The sequence below is a fragment of the Trematomus bernacchii genome, unplaced genomic scaffold, assembly GCF_902827165.1.
Source record: "Trematomus bernacchii unplaced genomic scaffold, fTreBer1.1, whole genome shotgun sequence".
In the NCBI taxonomy this organism is placed as follows: domain Eukaryota; kingdom Metazoa; phylum Chordata; class Actinopteri; order Perciformes; family Nototheniidae; genus Trematomus; species Trematomus bernacchii.
In genome coordinates this window covers 4,878,140-4,895,238 of record NW_022987524.1, presented here as the reverse complement: position 1 = coordinate 4,895,238, position 17,099 = coordinate 4,878,140, and the positions used below count along the sequence as shown (strand labels likewise).

General features: G+C 39.1%; 1 protein-coding gene across 1 annotated transcript in view; it reads left to right on the top strand.

Moving 5' to 3' along the window:
• The window catches only part of LOC117473091 (disks large-associated protein 1-like), an 81,678-nt gene extending 72,797 nt beyond the window's left edge, over positions 1-8,881 (top strand). Inside the window, exons 12-15 of the mRNA XM_034118578.1 lie at positions 16-148; positions 1,635-1,726; positions 3,943-4,095; positions 7,764-8,881. Coding sequence (XP_033974469.1) covers positions 16-148; positions 1,635-1,726; positions 3,943-4,095; positions 7,764-7,988 — 603 coding nt within the window. The 3' untranslated portion in view covers positions 7,989-8,881. The remainder of the gene's footprint in view (positions 1-15; positions 149-1,634; positions 1,727-3,942; positions 4,096-7,763) is intronic.
• Positions 8,882-17,099: the final 8,218 nt, after the last annotated feature.

Here is a 17,099-nt window from a genome sequence, read left to right as displayed (position 1 = left end):
TTGTTTGCCTGGCAGGTGGTGCAGCGCTCCGTGTGTCACAGAGACGGACACTGGTTCCTGAAGCTGCTGCAGGCGGAGACCGACCGCATGGACGGGTGGTGTCGGCAGATGGAGCTGGACCAGAGGGACAACGACCTGCCGGAGGACAGTACGTCTCTGTTGTCATGTAGAGGCTTCCATACATGTAGCCTAGGGTGAAAGAAGATTGTTTACTTGTATACTACAGTGTCAAAATACTCAGTTACAAGTAAAAGTCCTTAAATGTTCAAATTCTAAATGATACTTTAGTAAAAGTAACAAAGTACTAGCATCAAGATATACTTTAAGTACCAAAAGAAAAAGTATTCATTATGCAGAATGGTCCATTTAAGCACCATACATTTGAATAATTGTTTTATAATTATTGATGCTTCGTCACTTCAATGTTGCACTTGATAAAAGTGGGCTTTAATTGAATTACCTATACGTATAATAATGGGTTGCTTGACCTATAATAGTATATGATCATGAATTCTTTGATTTATATTTTGTATCAATAGCCTTAATCTGTGAAGTAGATATTAACTTAATATGTCAAATACATGTAGGGGAATAGAAATATGAAGTTGCATATTGTGAATATACTCAAGTAAAGTACAGGTACTTCAATGTTCTGTGCTTGTGTTGTTTTCTCTGATTTCTTTGCCTTTTCTCTGCCATGCTTATTCATGGTAAAAATCCGAGCTGGAATTACGGGAGCAACTTTGGGTCAAACTTGATGTGATTCATTAGCATTCATATTCTTTTTTACGCGTTCACGTTTCCAGATGAATTGCATTACGATGATTTCACAAGAACACAGAAAAAACTGAAATGACTCACATAACTGTATTAGGTTAGTTGAAAGCAATAATATTACGTTTAAATAAAAAATATTAGGTTCAACTTAAAGGTGGGGTAGGTCATTTTGGAGAAACCAGCTCGAGATCGCTAGAATTTGAAAATACACAGCCGTAAAAAATCTCCCACTTCCTTACAGAGCCCCTCCTCCAACACACACGAACGCGCACATGACCAATGAGGGCACGAGATAAGTTTGTGCACAGATGGAAGGCTGACAGGCAGGTAGGCCATCCAGTTATTTTAGCCGGGCCGGCTAAAATGATTGGTCGTACTTTTTACAGTATTACGGCTTCCACAGATTACATTTTTTTATGGATTTGTTGTCAAAGCACTTCAGATATTCATTGCTATCGGGATGTTAAGAGCATTCCATGGAATATAACAAGTGTATCTCGAGCCGGTTTCTCAAACTTACCTACCCCACCTTTAATGTAATTGCTTTCAACTTACCTAATAATACATGGTATTTATATAGCGCTTTTCCAGGTGCTCAAAGACACTTTACATTACATGTTACTTTTAGATGCTTTTGTGCAAAGCGACTTACATGCATTCAGTACTGTGAATACTGTGAATGCAATCATGTGTAATCTGTTGCCATAATACACTTAATTAAAGTCAACTTTTCCGTGTTTTGGGTGAATGCACTGGACATGGACACATAGAAGAGCTGAGAGGCATGAGAAGTGTTGTTAACAGTCTCTGAGGAGCAGTGTGTGTGTGAGTGTCTCTGAACTGTCTCTGTCTCTCAGTCCTGGGGAAAATGAGGAGTGCGATGGGAAGTGCTCAGCTGCTGATGTCTCAGAAGTTCCAGCAGTTCAGGGAGCTGTGTGAGGAGAACCTGGTGAGACTGAGCGCTGAGAACAATCATTTCATAATTACATTCTACATCTTTGACTTTGTGTGAGAGACTTTTGACTGAGCTAAGATTTGATTTTGAATGACATTCTTCATTCCTTGAATTACTTTGGATTTCCTTTACCCATTTATTTATTTCCTGTTTCTTCTTCCAAGTTCTTTTTCATTTCCTCAAACTTTTTTACTTCTCACTGACCTTATGTTTGTGACATTCTGAAATTAAATATTTTTGAATATGTGTATCTTGAGATGTTGGTCAGTCAGACTCAGAAATCTCAGCAACTCACTGAGTAGATTGTGCTGAACGTTGGGACGGATATTTATTGTCCACATGGGAAAAATCCTATTTATTGATCGCTTGAATTTCCCTGTGGCCAACATTAGATCAACATTTAACAATATTTCCGTCAAAGAGTGAGTGTAAATCTTAAACCATATCTTTTTCACTTTGTAAAATAATTATATTTAATTCCATATGAATGTTATAATCATTTATCATATCAAATGATAACAATTTGATGGATATCTTTCTTTGATTTAGTTTAGTTTAGCATATAACTTTTTCCTAATAATTTTTGATAGCAGTGAAACATGTCTTCACTTACTAGAATAGAATAATCACTGTTTCAGTCCATCAATATAACTAGTTCTGCAAACAAATCGTATTGATGTACTAAGATAATAAAGGAAATGACAGTATGCAACAGAGGTGTGGACTCGAGTCACATGACTTGGACTCGATTCAGACTCGAGTCACCAATTTGATGACTTTGGACTCGACTTGACAAAATCACAAAACACTTGCGACTCGACTTGGACTTGAACACTAATGACTCGGGACTTGACTTGGACTTGAGCCCTCTGACTTGAGGTGACTTGATAATTTAATTCAGAGGTCTCCAACACGCCGATCGCGAGCTGCCGCTAGAAGAGCAGACTCCCGTCTGGGAGAGCAGAATCTCCAGCCGCTGCAACTCTTGCTGAGAATCCTTGCAGGCAGGGGCGGGACTTTATTTTGCTGAGCCACCATGCGGCCAATCATATGCGAGGACACACTAGGATCATACCATTATGTGAAAGAAGGGTGGGGGGCAGACGCTCCAAAGACAGCAGGTGTAGTGGTACAGGCCAGCTACACAGAGCGACGGGTAGACAGATTTAAATGCAAGCGCGTCGGAAAAAGTCAAGAAATTAGCGAAAACTGAAAAAAGAAGCAGCTTCTGGCTGCATGTCAATGATATTGGAGAAAGCAAAGCTGAGTGCAGGATTTGTAAAATAAAAATAACCTTCAGAGCAGGGTTTTTTTTTTGGTAACCACTCAGGATTTATTGTCAGAGGTGGGAGAAGTTCAGATCTTGTACTTGAGTAAAAGTACCAGAGTGTAGGAATACTCGGTTACAATAAAAAGTCCTGCATTCAAAATGTTACAAGTAAAAGTACAAAAGTATTAGCATCAAAATATAGTTAAAGTACCACCTGCAGAGGGATCTAGATTCAGGTGTTCTTTTCCCCATAGAGACGCCTCGCTGCACATTATCCCTTGCATAAAGATAGATTGTGGGTCCCTTATAACATGCTGTACACAGTGGAAATAATCATTCTGGTCACCTCAACATCAGGGATCTTATACATTAAACTCCTTCTGAATCAAACCGTCACGGTAGCCTTACCTTACTGATCCCTCTTACAATAGAAGACAAACACGTTACTTTACCAGCAGAGAGAAAAAAGATTATTAAATTATTAATGTGACTAATAAAGAGCAGTTTGATTATTAAGTATTATTCTGTTGATCGATGTCATTACATTTGTTGAAAAGCACATAATGACTTGTTTAAGACTCGTTTTGTCAAAGTTTAGGACTTGGACTTGACTTGAACTTTCCCATCCTGACTTGAGACTTGACTTGGACTTGAGCGCAAAGACTTGAGACTTGACTCGGACTTGCAAAACAATGACTTGGTCCCACCTCTGGTATGCAATGGGTGTCCAACCAGCATGTTTCAGCTACATATTGGAGTTTACCAAAGAACCATAGGGGTCTTATTGGACACCCCTATGTTCTACCTCATTGAGGTACAACAACAAAATGTGTTGTACAAATATACATTTGTATTACTGTATTTAATAAGGTTTATCTTCCCTGTCTGTAATATCTGAAACTTATTTCTCCCCCCCCATCCTCTGTTCCCACTGTCCCAGAACCCGAACGCACACCCCCGCCCGGTGGCCTCAGACCTGGCAGGGTTCTGGGACATGCTGCAGCTGTCCATCGAGAACATCAGCCTCAAGTTTGACGAGCTGCACCAGCTCAGAGCCAACAGCTGGAGACCCCTGGACCCCCCCGACAGAAAGGTACACATTATTAGTCTGCTGTCGGTTGATCAGCGATAACACCCCCATCTAAAGAGAAGGTTTCATATTGTAGTATTTCTTTGTTATAAGGCGCTTTCACACCGCAGTACTTTTCCCACAAAGGTTCATCAGAACTTAGATCGCGTTCACACCGGAATAAGTTCCTGGGGGAGGATTAGGCAAATAAAGCCGCTGACGTCACTTCTTCTTCTGCTTTGGGTTTACTGGCAGGCAGCAAACAACTTCACGGCGTATACTGCCACCCGGAGTCCCCGGCCGGAAGTCCCCGGAGTTGGGGACTGGCTTCAGTAGAAGCTGCTGGGACTCCCAGCAGCTTCTACTGAAGCCTTCCGAGTAAATCGCCAGAACGCCGACACCTCCTCATCTCCACCGCTCCCATGTTTTCTTTTGTGTTGCCATAAGTTAGTCTCTCTGCGTTTGTGCGCTGGGCGAATGCTAATGCTAATAATGCTAATGCAAGGATAATAAAATGGCGGCTTCACAAAACTTTTTGGGAGTTTTACGGGGCGTGGTTTGCATTCCGCCCAGCCAATCAGACATAGGAACCTTTTTCTCCCACGAAAGTCCATACTCTCTAGCAGGGACGAAAAAGGGGTAAAAAGGTTTTCATTAACTCATTTTAGTTCCGGCTCTTTTTGGTGTGAACGCGACATTTCGGAACTATATCTGAACTAAAGTGGGAAAAGTACTGCAGTGTGAACGCGGCTATTGATGCAAGTCATTATATGAATGTCTCATTTTGCAACAAATTACTTGTAGTACCCTCAGGTAATTTACTGTTCTGCTTTTCCATCGGTGTAGTCCATTCAGCCAATAAAACACAAAGTGTGTTAGCAAAGTCATTATCTATCATGCTGAACAGAAATCCTCGGATCCTGACATGGATCTAAAATGAAAGAAGAAAATGACTCTATGATGATCAGAATACTGCCTTCATATTTTGGGCAATCAGTTTCAGATTGACTAAGAGTGACTTGTTATTTTTCAGTAGTTTCCATGGTGAAACCTTTGGTCATCAAAGTTCTGTCATTCACCTGCTTCTGATTTAGAGTGTTTGAGACCAAAGCAGCCCACTGCTCTACAACCATCCCCACCCAAACGGAACACTAACTCATGCTACATTAAGATCATCCAATGACATACTGTACACTTCATGCCCATAACACACTGGTTTGTAACCACTAATGCATGGCTTGCTCTATGGCCATCGCATGCTTTTTGTTGTATTTTGAAGAAACTGCCATTATGCGAGACGACAGCATTTATTTTCTTTCCATTGTTGATAATTGATGGCCAGAAATGTGTCGCACAATCTGAAATGCATCTAAATAGATATCGACACAAATTGAGAGTCATTTAGTATTACACCATCTCACACAGTGTTGCATGAATCTGCAGGGCTGTTGTAGGGTATGATTGTGAAGCCTAATAATCAGAGGTCAGTCACACACCTTGTTCCTGGATGGAAGCCTTTATGCTGGATGAAAAGCAGGTAATAATGCCCACTGTTAAAGTAACCTTAGCAGCCATTCTGAATAATACATTCCTTGGCTTTAAGTGTGAGTTTTGGTGGTGGATTTACAATAGGTTTTCACTTGACGTTAAGCAAAGAAAATCTCCTTTATGTATTTCAGAATCACTCAGCCGTCCCTCATGCTGCAGTTATTGCATGGTTGTCTGACTTGTTCTCTGCGGTGCTACAGATACTCTTCCTCCTACTCACGTTTGAGTGTGAATCTCTTTCAGATATCTGGCGCCTGGCCTGCAGTATCTGTGGTGGCTTTGCTTCATTGAATACTAACTCTGCCGGCTTCCTCATTTGCTCTCATTGTTGTCTCTTTTTCTTTCTTGTGCTTTTTTGTGTTGACAGTGAAGGCGCTTGCATCAATCTGCGTAACTGCAGTGCCAACAGCACCACGGGGCCTTGACACCTCTGGGCCTCCGTAGCTCCATAACTGTCTGTCTTTCCATCCATCTGTCCATGCTTCCTCTGCCCCTTCCTCCCCTCTGCCGCCTGCCGCCGCCTGCCCATCTGTGGCTTTCTGTTGTGTGTGTTTAGCAGCAAGTGGAAGGACACATGGACAGGAGAGAGTGTGGTTCAAGTCCTATGCAATGAATACCAAGTGCATACACACAAACCCTAAAATAGCAACAGGAATATTGTGCTATCCAGAAACAAATGCAATATTCAAATAACATTTGTATTGCAGTTTAAGAAGGATTCAAAGTTATTCAACCAATTATTTTCATGGTTGGGATCCCTTTGTCTTTGCATAATGTGCGTCTTACTGGACTATGCAAATGCAGCCTTAGTGTTCATTAAGTGCACTCAGGATCTAGTAGAAAAAGGCTCAGCTCAGTGTCGAATTGTATTTCAAAATCAGGAATGAATAAGATAATAACGGGTGAATACAGAATTTGAGTGGGTGTATGGTTGGGACGCTAAAGTCAGAACATCATATTCAGTCTTTCAGCTATAGAGAAGGACTTTAAAACATGTGTGATTTAAAAGAGGCGTCAAATCTTTAGAAAACAACACAACAGCATCTCTGATTATTGGTTTCACTGTTGGACAATACTGAGTAATGTCTCAGACTAACAATAACTTCATCCTACTTGTCATTTCAATCAAAACGATTTTGACAGCTGGTTTTTAAGGTCCTGTAAATAAATGACGCTCACATGGTTAAATATCTGGGTTTATTATGACTTGGATCTTATGTTTATAGTTCTGACCGGTTGAGCCTATCAGTGAGGACAACAAGTCGATTGCTGAGATATGGCAATAATTGTTCAAATAAGTCAGACAGGTGGAGAATCATGGGCGAGCAGACGATCAGGTTGGGAGCCTCAACAAACATTTGGGTTCACAGACCAACTTCCTGCTTTAAATCTTCCCATCATTCTTTTTGTAGTCGTGGCTTTTGACACGTCAGACTTTGTTGTGGCATTTTCCATCTCAGTTATTAATTAGTTGAGTAAGATGTGGTGTTATCGGATATACATGAGGGACTAAACGATAAAAAGGAGACCAAATATATCAGAATAGTTTTATGTAATCAGAGACATGGGACATTACGTCGCCAATGCCATGTTTACAGTTTGTACAGTTATCAAACAAATGAAATAAGTGCAGGAACAGACCTCGCCACAGGATGCTCTTGCTATTAATTCATTATATTTACCTATTATATTAGTTAAATACCTGCATGGCATGCATATAAAACCTGAAACCATAAGGTCACACACAAACACACGTTGAACAGTAGGTACGATGTTAGCTGCCCAATGCAGATGGATTGTTGTACAGCACAGAAACGTTTATTTCAAAGAATATGGAACAAAAGTGTGAATAAACACGTGTAGAAAATAAGTTAAGATTCCACAATAAGAGCATCTATGGGAGCTGCACTTCTATTGAAACAGTGTTTGATGCAATATGTTGAAAATGTGGAGCAAGAAAGGATTCTAAAAGAAAAGAAAATATTTGGACAGGAAGTCTAATCCACCTGTAATGAACGTATTACAAACAGGCATACATTAAACCAGGAGCCATTAGAGACAGAATCACTGGCACACAAACACGTCTGTCTTTTTCCTGAAATGTTCTCCCCCCCCCCCCCCCCCTTACCGTCCTCTCCCACTAGGAGAGGCGGCTCCCACCTCCAGTGCCAAAAAAGCCTCCCAAGGGCCCCCACCACCACCCCCCCCTGGCCAGAGACCGCTCCCTGGAGAGCTCAGAGAAACAGCGGCAGGAGGCCAGGAAGCGCCTGATGGCCGCCAAGAGAGCGGCATCCGTGAGGCAGAACTCGGCCACGGAGAGCGCCGACAGCATCGAGATCTACATCCCCGAGGCTCAGACCAGGCTATGAGGGCACAGCAGGGACTCACACACACTCAACGTACACAACACACACATGTAGGGTTGTCCACGCTAATGTGTAAGGGTGTAACCAATTTCAAAATGTCTTAAAGCATCATACAAAAATCCCTACAGTGAGGGGAATGGGCTCTTTACAGTTGTGTCCCTATCTATGGTATTAAAACAGCTCTTCATAATCATAAAATGCAGTATTTTCTTAACATTCGTATGATCCTTTTGAACCACTTTCAATGTGCAGTGCCAACCTGAGACTGACTAATAAAAAGACAGTCTTACATGCTCATGCTAATGAGACAGGGAGCTTTTACAATCTTTCTCAATAGCTTTCTCATTATAAAGAGTGTAATCTGGACCTCTTCCAATGCACGCACAATCCCCTTCAAACAGGCAGTAAGGCAGCACGAGATGGGCCTGTTTGGAGCTTTTTCATTTCCCAAGATAGACACATAAAACCTACTTTAATATCATCCTCCTTTTATAAACACACCCTCAAGAAAATCATGCAATACAAACAATTCTTGAATTCCGCCCATACCCCTCACTGAACAGTCGTTTTTTGAAGATGAAATTCCAAAAGTATTGCAAATCATAATACCTTGGTTATCCTCCTCTGTACAGACATTGGCTTTGTGTTACACCCTTACCAACAGATTTGCAGTTGACTTTCCAAGACCCACAGGACCCAGATACTGAACCCCTCAGTGTGTCGGCCATGACCTGTAAGAGTTGTCCAAACCTGTGATACAGCAGATGTTACCGTGTTCACCCATCATCTACACAGGGAGCATACCTGACGCTTCAACGCTGCCTTTAAGGATATGTCTATCATCAAAGAGGCCAAATGTCCTTTTGTAAAAGGCCTCAGCTACAGCTATGTTACAGACATTCTCTGTATTACCTTTGCTCCACTATAAATAGTCAATATAAAACATATAAAAATAACATATATTATACAATAACGAATTATATATAAATGTACGAAAACTGGCCAATATAGAATGGTGCAGAATTGAGTCCTAAACCCAGAAGTAATTTAGCATTTTTAGCAACGTTTTTTTAAAACGTGTTTTTGGTTAAAGTCGCGAATAAGGTCTGTGGTAAACACAAGTTTTAAAAAAAATCACTTTTTGTTCTAAGACAAAAGATATATCAGTAAATACCCCACTGATGAACGTCTGAAGCTTCCATGTGTCTTAAAAACAGCGGTTGCTAAGAGACTAAATGAGACTACTAAAAGTCATTACGCTAAACATTAGCCGTTTAACCTTTAGCTTAGCGGTGGTGACATAAAGTAATGTAGTTTGTTTATAGAATAACGTTAGCTTTTTACTTCTGGAGATGGCATTTACACTCCAAAATGATAAAGTTGTTAATATGTGGAAATTATCCTGCTGAACAAAATGTTTAAGTATCATAAACATGTGTTTTCCTTAGAGCTTATTTGCTGCAATATTTAAAAACCCAATAGAAAAAGCCCTTTGCTTTTTGTGGAGGGAGCCCTTGCAGTGCTAACCTCCGGGTCAGGCTACAGAAATACATCATCACTGCACTGCTCTATACATAGCCTTCAACCTCAAATGAATAACCTTAAACGTAACTCTGATGAGGGGCTTCAGCCATATGTCGCCAACAGGATCAAATCAAGTATGAGACACCACCACTTCACCCTGCATGTTGGTGTGATGCTGCAGAGTGTTCGAACCTCACAGGTTTGGTCACATGACACAGGACATGGTTATCTGTCGGTAAATGTTGAAGGTTTAGTCTGAGGGTCTTGTAAAATGACAAGAACGTGCAATATGTGCAGTGGTGATGGACAATCTTACACACACAAAACACACACACACAGCCAGTAACACACACACAATCATAAAGTGGTGTCATCGGGAAACACTTGAAATACACACTGGTTTACACTCGCACACACTCGGCCCGTCAGCACCCACAGATGATCCTTCAGGCTGCTGTAATATAGATCTCTCTGGGGGAGAGAGCGCCATGATCACTGTTGATCTTCATCTTCCTCTCCACACCACATCAGTTCTTTATTGAACGCCATGTAATAATGAACATGTATTTTCTTCTTCTATGGTGAACTCTCTAAAAAAAAAAGTGGGACAATATCTCAAAGGAAAATTCTGTTGTTTTACCAAACTTAGATGTATTTTCATAGTTTTGGACATGATTCTGGTTGTGATGATTTTATACTCACAGGTTGTGTCACAGGGACTGCACTGCCACCAGGCAGATTTTAAGCGAACATTTATTCAAGGATTTGTTTAAAAACTGTCCGCTTGCTTTTCTGGTTGCGTCCTCTGTAATTTAGCATTTCAGCTATTAATGACCAAAACGACAAAAAACTAAGTTGTAAATAAACACAATTTTCTTTTACCCCAGCCTGTGTAACTTAGAAAGCCATCAAGTGAATTAAGAAGTGCTGATACTTTCAAACACACTTCATGGAAACATGCCTAATAATGCTGAGAAATGAAAGGGTTTGGGTGTTTAGATGGTCACACACTCTCCTTATTTGGTTTGGAATTCACATCAGTTCTCCTTGGATTTTAAGAGGATTTGTATTTGACAGGGTTCATTTACACTTAAGCAATATTTAAAGGAGATATAATGGAAGAGCCTAAAGATTGACGTTGTAACACAAGACCCTGTTATTATGAAGCTGGAATGAGACTGAACAGAACGTGCGGTGTAGAATCATCTTGTGGCAGCTCTTAAGTGGCGAGTTGTGCAATTACACATCTTTCTATTTTCAAGATGTCCAAGTGCATTTATTTCCTCATTAAATATCGATGTTTAGAAAGCCATGCCATGTGGAAGACTCTGGTAGTAAAACAGATCTTCCTTGCTGTTTAAAGATAGAAGAATATCAATGCTGCACTTTGTGGACACAAAGGGATTTTAAATAAAGCCTTGATAGTAATCCGGTGGTTGCAAAACAAGAGCTTCCAGGAGTCAATTCAAAGGCCCCTGAATAAAGTTGAATATAGTCTTTATTCAGAGTTTTTAATCCACCTGTACAGAGAGACCGTTTTTAATCTACTCTGCATCGTTTTGAAATCTGCCAGAAAGTTACCAGGCGTTAGGATGTTGGCCTGGCATTATCATCCGCTGCATTTATATCACGTTCTTTACATTGCTAAACTGGTTTTAGCTTCAGGAGTCCGTGATGAGCATAATATGCAGCTTGAAATGCCATTCATAGACAGAGAGCCTGCTAGCATCAAGCTCGTTGACATTCCCTTACAGTGTGTCATACTGATAGCAGTTAGCGGCTCATTGTCTGCTCAGATATACCTCTCTTGCCAAATGGAAAACCAGCCATTAGCATATGCTAAGCTAAGGAAAGGGACTCTCAATCACCCTGAGCTGACAGAGGTTTACAGAGGGGTAACAGAATTCACCAACGTGATGTAAAAACTGTGAAAAAGACAACAACTGTATCCACTGCTCATGATGACTCCCTTCAGTTGATATACATGTAGTAAATATGGCTGTCATTAACTTTAGTGAGACCGTCCCCTCAGTTAGAATCAGAGGTCGGCTGAGGTGTGTCAATGTGTGCTGATGGTTTCGCTTTTTTTCTACTTAATCAGAGTACCTTTTTCTGTGCTTGCTATTCGAAAGAATGGAACAGCTGCCAGGTTCAATGATTCTGTTTATATTTGGATTAAGTAGCAGTTTAGCTTTCATATATAGCAATGAATGGGACTCTGGATAATTAGGAATAAATGTTTACTAGAACTGTCGGAAATGTAACTTACATTTCAAATGTACTATTTTGGTGTTTAGTTACAAAGCCAGACATTCTTATAGTGCCATGGCTAGCATAGATAGCTTCACATTACACTGCTTAATATCAGAGCATTCGTTTTTTTTACAGTAAATCAACAGAAATATAACTCATATTCTGGATACTGCTTATTTATTTATTTGTGTATCCAGGCTTGTCATCCTCTCTGGTCCTGTCTCTGTGAAGGAGCTCTCAGTGTTTACTCATCTGTGTGAGTCACACTCCGCCTGTGGAAACAGTTGTTGTCCTCTGTGTCTCTGGACTTGTCAAATAACCCTGATGATGTCACAGTGATGTCATTGAGGTTATCTCAACTTGAAGACTAATAACTGAAACTGTTACAACCTGGAGATGATGATGTTTATCAGACAATAATGGTCCAACCGAGTTTCCTGATAAATAAAGTTTCCGTAACTGCTTTCACGATGACGTTTGGAGGGAAACTAGTTTCTTCCGGATTACTTTTGCTGTCTAAAATACATGGTTATCGCTGTAAACTAGTCTAGTTGCCAGTAATGTGGACCCAGAAATGTTGAAAACCCCATAGTCATATAAATGTCTAGTAGGGTCCCCAGCACATAGAAACTGCTGGATGCTAACAGGCACATGTTGGGCAATTTGCACAATTAGCACACGTTGCATAAATAAGCATATAGCTTATTTGGACAATAGTTTAAAAAATGGCGTGGTTTTGGGGTTATTGAGGATGCTGAATCCATTTCTGATATTTTCAGGATCAACCATGACCGGTTTTACTCGAAAATGTCCATATTTCTACTCGCCGATGGAATGATTTTGATACATTCTGGGGCGTTTTTTGAAGTTTTAGATGATTGAAAAAATTGAATTAAAAAAGAAAACATTGAAAAGTAGGACTTGGTTGGGTTAAGGAAATATCATTGTTCGGCTGAAAATAGCTGCGTTTGTTACGTTATTTTCTTTACAGAGCTAAATTAAAATAAGTTGAATTTCAAAAATAATGTTATCCTGGACTAAATGTGTTTCCCTTAAATGTAATTGACAATGCAGTTTTGTTGCTTTAAAACAACATTTTGAAGGGACCATACTTTAAACCCTCTTTCGTGTTGCAATATGGAAAATTAAGATTGACGCAAACGAATGACTAAAAGTTGGGATATTTAGCCTCTGATGCTTCAGTTTTGCCGACTATTTTTGAATCTGTCTCCTGGCCCCTCATTTGAATGCAAGCACAATACTAAATGGCCGGAGTCCCCTGTTAATTCAAAGAAAATACTTATTTAAAAAGCTTTGAAAAGCACACCAAGCCATTCCCCCTGTACCTGCTACACGTTCTGACCAGAGTTCTGAAGTGAAAGAAGAAGACATTCCAAACCCATATTTCATATTCCACAGCTGAAGCACCTGGGTTCAACAGGGACAAAGAAATCATCTTTTGAGCAAAGCTGGTTTCTTTGGAGCCACATGTTTTTTATCTGTAATAATGCCATTTATACTCCTGCTACTTGTGCCAACATTTATTGTGACAGCCTCTTATATAACTGCCATCCATTTCTCCAGAGCTTCACTCTGGAAACGTTCACAGGGTTTACTCACTATGAGGATGGTGATATGTGTTGTTGATGAAAGTAATTCAGTATTTATTTTTCTTCTTTTGTAAAGATTAGCTGTGAGTGTGTGCGTGTGCGTGTGCGTGTGTGTGTGTGCGTGCGTGTGTGTGGGGAAGGGTTGTCATTTTGTACAGGATCTAATTACCTCTGTGTTTAAATGATGATGACAGCGAGCCATATTCAATGTGAAATACCCTTGTTATCAAGAGGAAAGGGCCATACTGATGCTGAATGAGCTTTTTTTGTTTTTCTTTTACCATTTACTGAATCATTTCTTTAGTGTTCCAGTAGCAAGCTTACTGTCTGTGTGTCTGAGAGGAGCAGTAGAGCAGGAACAACATCACTCAAATGTGAACTAGGGGAAACGGGAAGATTAGCACATTGGTAATCTTTAGTGTAAATGAGGCTCCGGAAGCTTCTCAAATAAAGGCCTGGATAATTATTCAGACAGGATGACTCACATTAGAACAGAAGCAGTGGGAGATGCAAAATGATGACAGAGATTGTCCAATCTTTGGAGCTGGTCCCAAAAACATCAAATGTGAAATAGGAAAAAAAGGTCAAACCTACGGAAGATCAGGACTGCCAATACTGAACAAAATCTTTATCGAAAATGTTTCCCGTCATGTTTGAAAATAAATAATTACTGCCAAAAAAGTATTCTCAGTGTTCTCCAAAGGCTAACACAACTATAAAGAACATTTAAATCAAATGTCCAATGTTAAAAAATAACATAGTGAAATGTGAGATTTGACAGGAAAATCCATTGGCTTACACTGTAGACCCTCTGCAAATCAAGAAAGCATTTGTGATGACAATCATGACAATGTTCTTAACTAAATAAAAACATGAATTAATACATTAATACAAATTAGTGCTGGGCAATGATTAACAATTTTAAGCGATTAATCACATTGTAATGCGCAAAAATTCAAAAAATAAATGTAAAAGTAGTGTATTGCGTACTTTTATTTTGAAAGTACTGCAAAATGAACAAAAGTGCAGTATCCCCTTTACCCAGGAGCTGTTCAAATATATATTGTAAATCTCAACTTCAACATGAATTAATTTAATCAAATCAAATATAAAACCAAAGCTATTTGCAACTGCCAGGGCTTTAACGTTTTATCTAGTTCATTAAAGGAGTTACCCTCAGAGTCCAGAGAGACCATATTCAACTTTGCAGTGGTTACAAATAACTCTGGTCCTATCAACTCCTCCGTCTGAAGAGACGTAAAATGTCCATGTAAGAGTTCGGTACCTTTCTCCATGTTTCTGTTCATGCTGCATGAATGCTGCAGCATTCTTAGGCCCGCCCCGAAAGATCTCATTGGTTGAGACGCGTGATGACGCCAACCCTGATCAACATCACCCCAACATCACCCCCCTCCTGTGTATTCAGAGCCATTGAGCAACAGACTTTCAAAATAATAATATTAATTAAAAAAAATGTTAATGCGCAATACAATAATTGTCCGCGACAATTAATTAACACGTTAATAGCGCGTTAACTTGCCCAACCCTAATACAAATATAAAGTGAGAGTCAATTTGTTATCAATATGTTTTTTTTACTTATGTTAACTCTAAACTCATGCAAGAAATTCCATTTACCAATATCTCCATAAACATTTACTGTTTGACGCATAGTGTCATGAAATGGGACTTTTTATCATAAAATGAAGCCAGCTTGCCACATATACAAATTGATGCATTTCAAAAATGTTTGCACTGATAATACACTTTCAAATATATAAATGATTCAGAATTTTTGCAATAAGTCAATATTAGTACATGATGCTCAGCGAATGGAAAGTGACATTTCAATGTAATGTTATTATTACGTTTATTTCTATATATTAGATTGGCAGCTCTGAACTTCCGTAGATGAAAACCTTGGCTGTAATGTTGCTGAAATCAGCAAAACTGACTGAGGCTGGCTTATATTTCCTTATAGATGGGACATGCAGTTTATAAAATCAGGGTCTCCCAGACATTGTGGTCTGTTACTCAAAGTGTGTGTGTGTGTGTGTGTGTGCGTGTGTGTGTGTGTGTGTGTGTGTGTGTGTGTGTGTGTGTGTGTGTGTGTGTGTGTGTGTGTGAGTGTGTGCCTGTGTGAGTGTGTGCCTGTGTGTGCGAGGGTCTATATATTAAGTGTGTATGTGTTTCATATGTATATACAACCATTTTGGAAGGACTGTGTGTGTGTGTGTGTGTGTGTGTGTGTGTGTGTGTGTGTGTGTGTGTGTGTGTGTGTGTGTGTGTGTGTGTGTGTGTGTGGTCTCTATTAAGTGCTTCCTGAGTCCCTTGTGTTCTATGTCGGGCCTTTCCTCAGTACGGTCTGTAGTAGCCTCATAGAGTCATCTGTACATTAGCTCTCCACAGATCTCATGTGTTTGTACAGAAATGGTTGAGGGTGTTCCATGGCGCATGCAGACACAATATTAGTACTTATGAATCTATATCTAAGTTAAAAACATGTATTTGGTCTATTTATGCTCTTATTTATTTATTTTTTAAACTTTGAGATTCTGTTGAAGTGGTCTGTCATGCTCTTCTGATCTTATGTTGTATTGTAAAGAGATTATTAATATATATCCATAACTATTGATGAACCCATAATAAAATGAACTATCGACTCTTCTTCCATGACTGATCTCTATATGCATTTCCAACAAACTGTATACAATAAGCTTACGCTTTGTATCGATTAAAGTAGTTCCTATAGTTATAGAATTTTACTGTAGGCGTCAAGTAGGAAACAGAAAACAACATAAACCCAAAAAATTGAACAAAATATTCCAATAAGTTTTTGTTTTTAAACAATGTCAAACCGTATTGTGTAAAAAAAACAAAAAGACTACGTGCGGTATTACTTATAATGGTGCAAATAATATTGCATTTCACTACAATTGTATCAACAGTATTGTGGGATGCAAAATACTATTTCCTGGTTATTATATATTGAGAAAATATTGTACTTTCAGTTTTATGCAATATAAACATACTATAGCCTACATAAAGATACCTATAAAGCATCTAATTATTAACTTATTTTTACTTCTAGCAACCTTTTTAGGACACTGCTATATAGTCTGATAAATAAAATATTAAGCATAGAATAACTATATAAAATAAGCAGATTCAAGTAAAAAAGCTTTCTAATTTCATTTCCGCATTAACTACTGATTTGAAAATGTAATGTCCATTTCAAAATGTTCATCAGCATTTTATGAAACTTAGGTTTACACTGACTCAATGTGTTAGTTTATTGTTTTCATTTCATTTATCTTGTCCAATGCTTTTTTCTTAATTAAAAATTGTAGATACAAAATTGTCAACTGCAGTTTCCAATTGAGTGAAAACTTTTAGTTTGGAATTGGTAACTCTGGATTTCCATAAGTATTCCCTCATGTCCCATCAGACACATAACTTTGACAGATGATTATGTCATAATTTCAGGCGGATTGTCATGAAATGTACTAAACACAATCTTTTTTTTCCCTTACCAAAAAGATGTCATAACTGGTTGTAAAGATAACTGCAGTGTTGTTGCAGTTATGTAGATTCATAACTGCAACAACACGGGGTTATCACATGATAGCTGAGAGCTGACGTGTACAGATCAATTCAGATTTGTAAAATGTTACACCAACACAGTGATGTCAATTCAGATTCAGAAATCCTTCACTGATACCATTAAC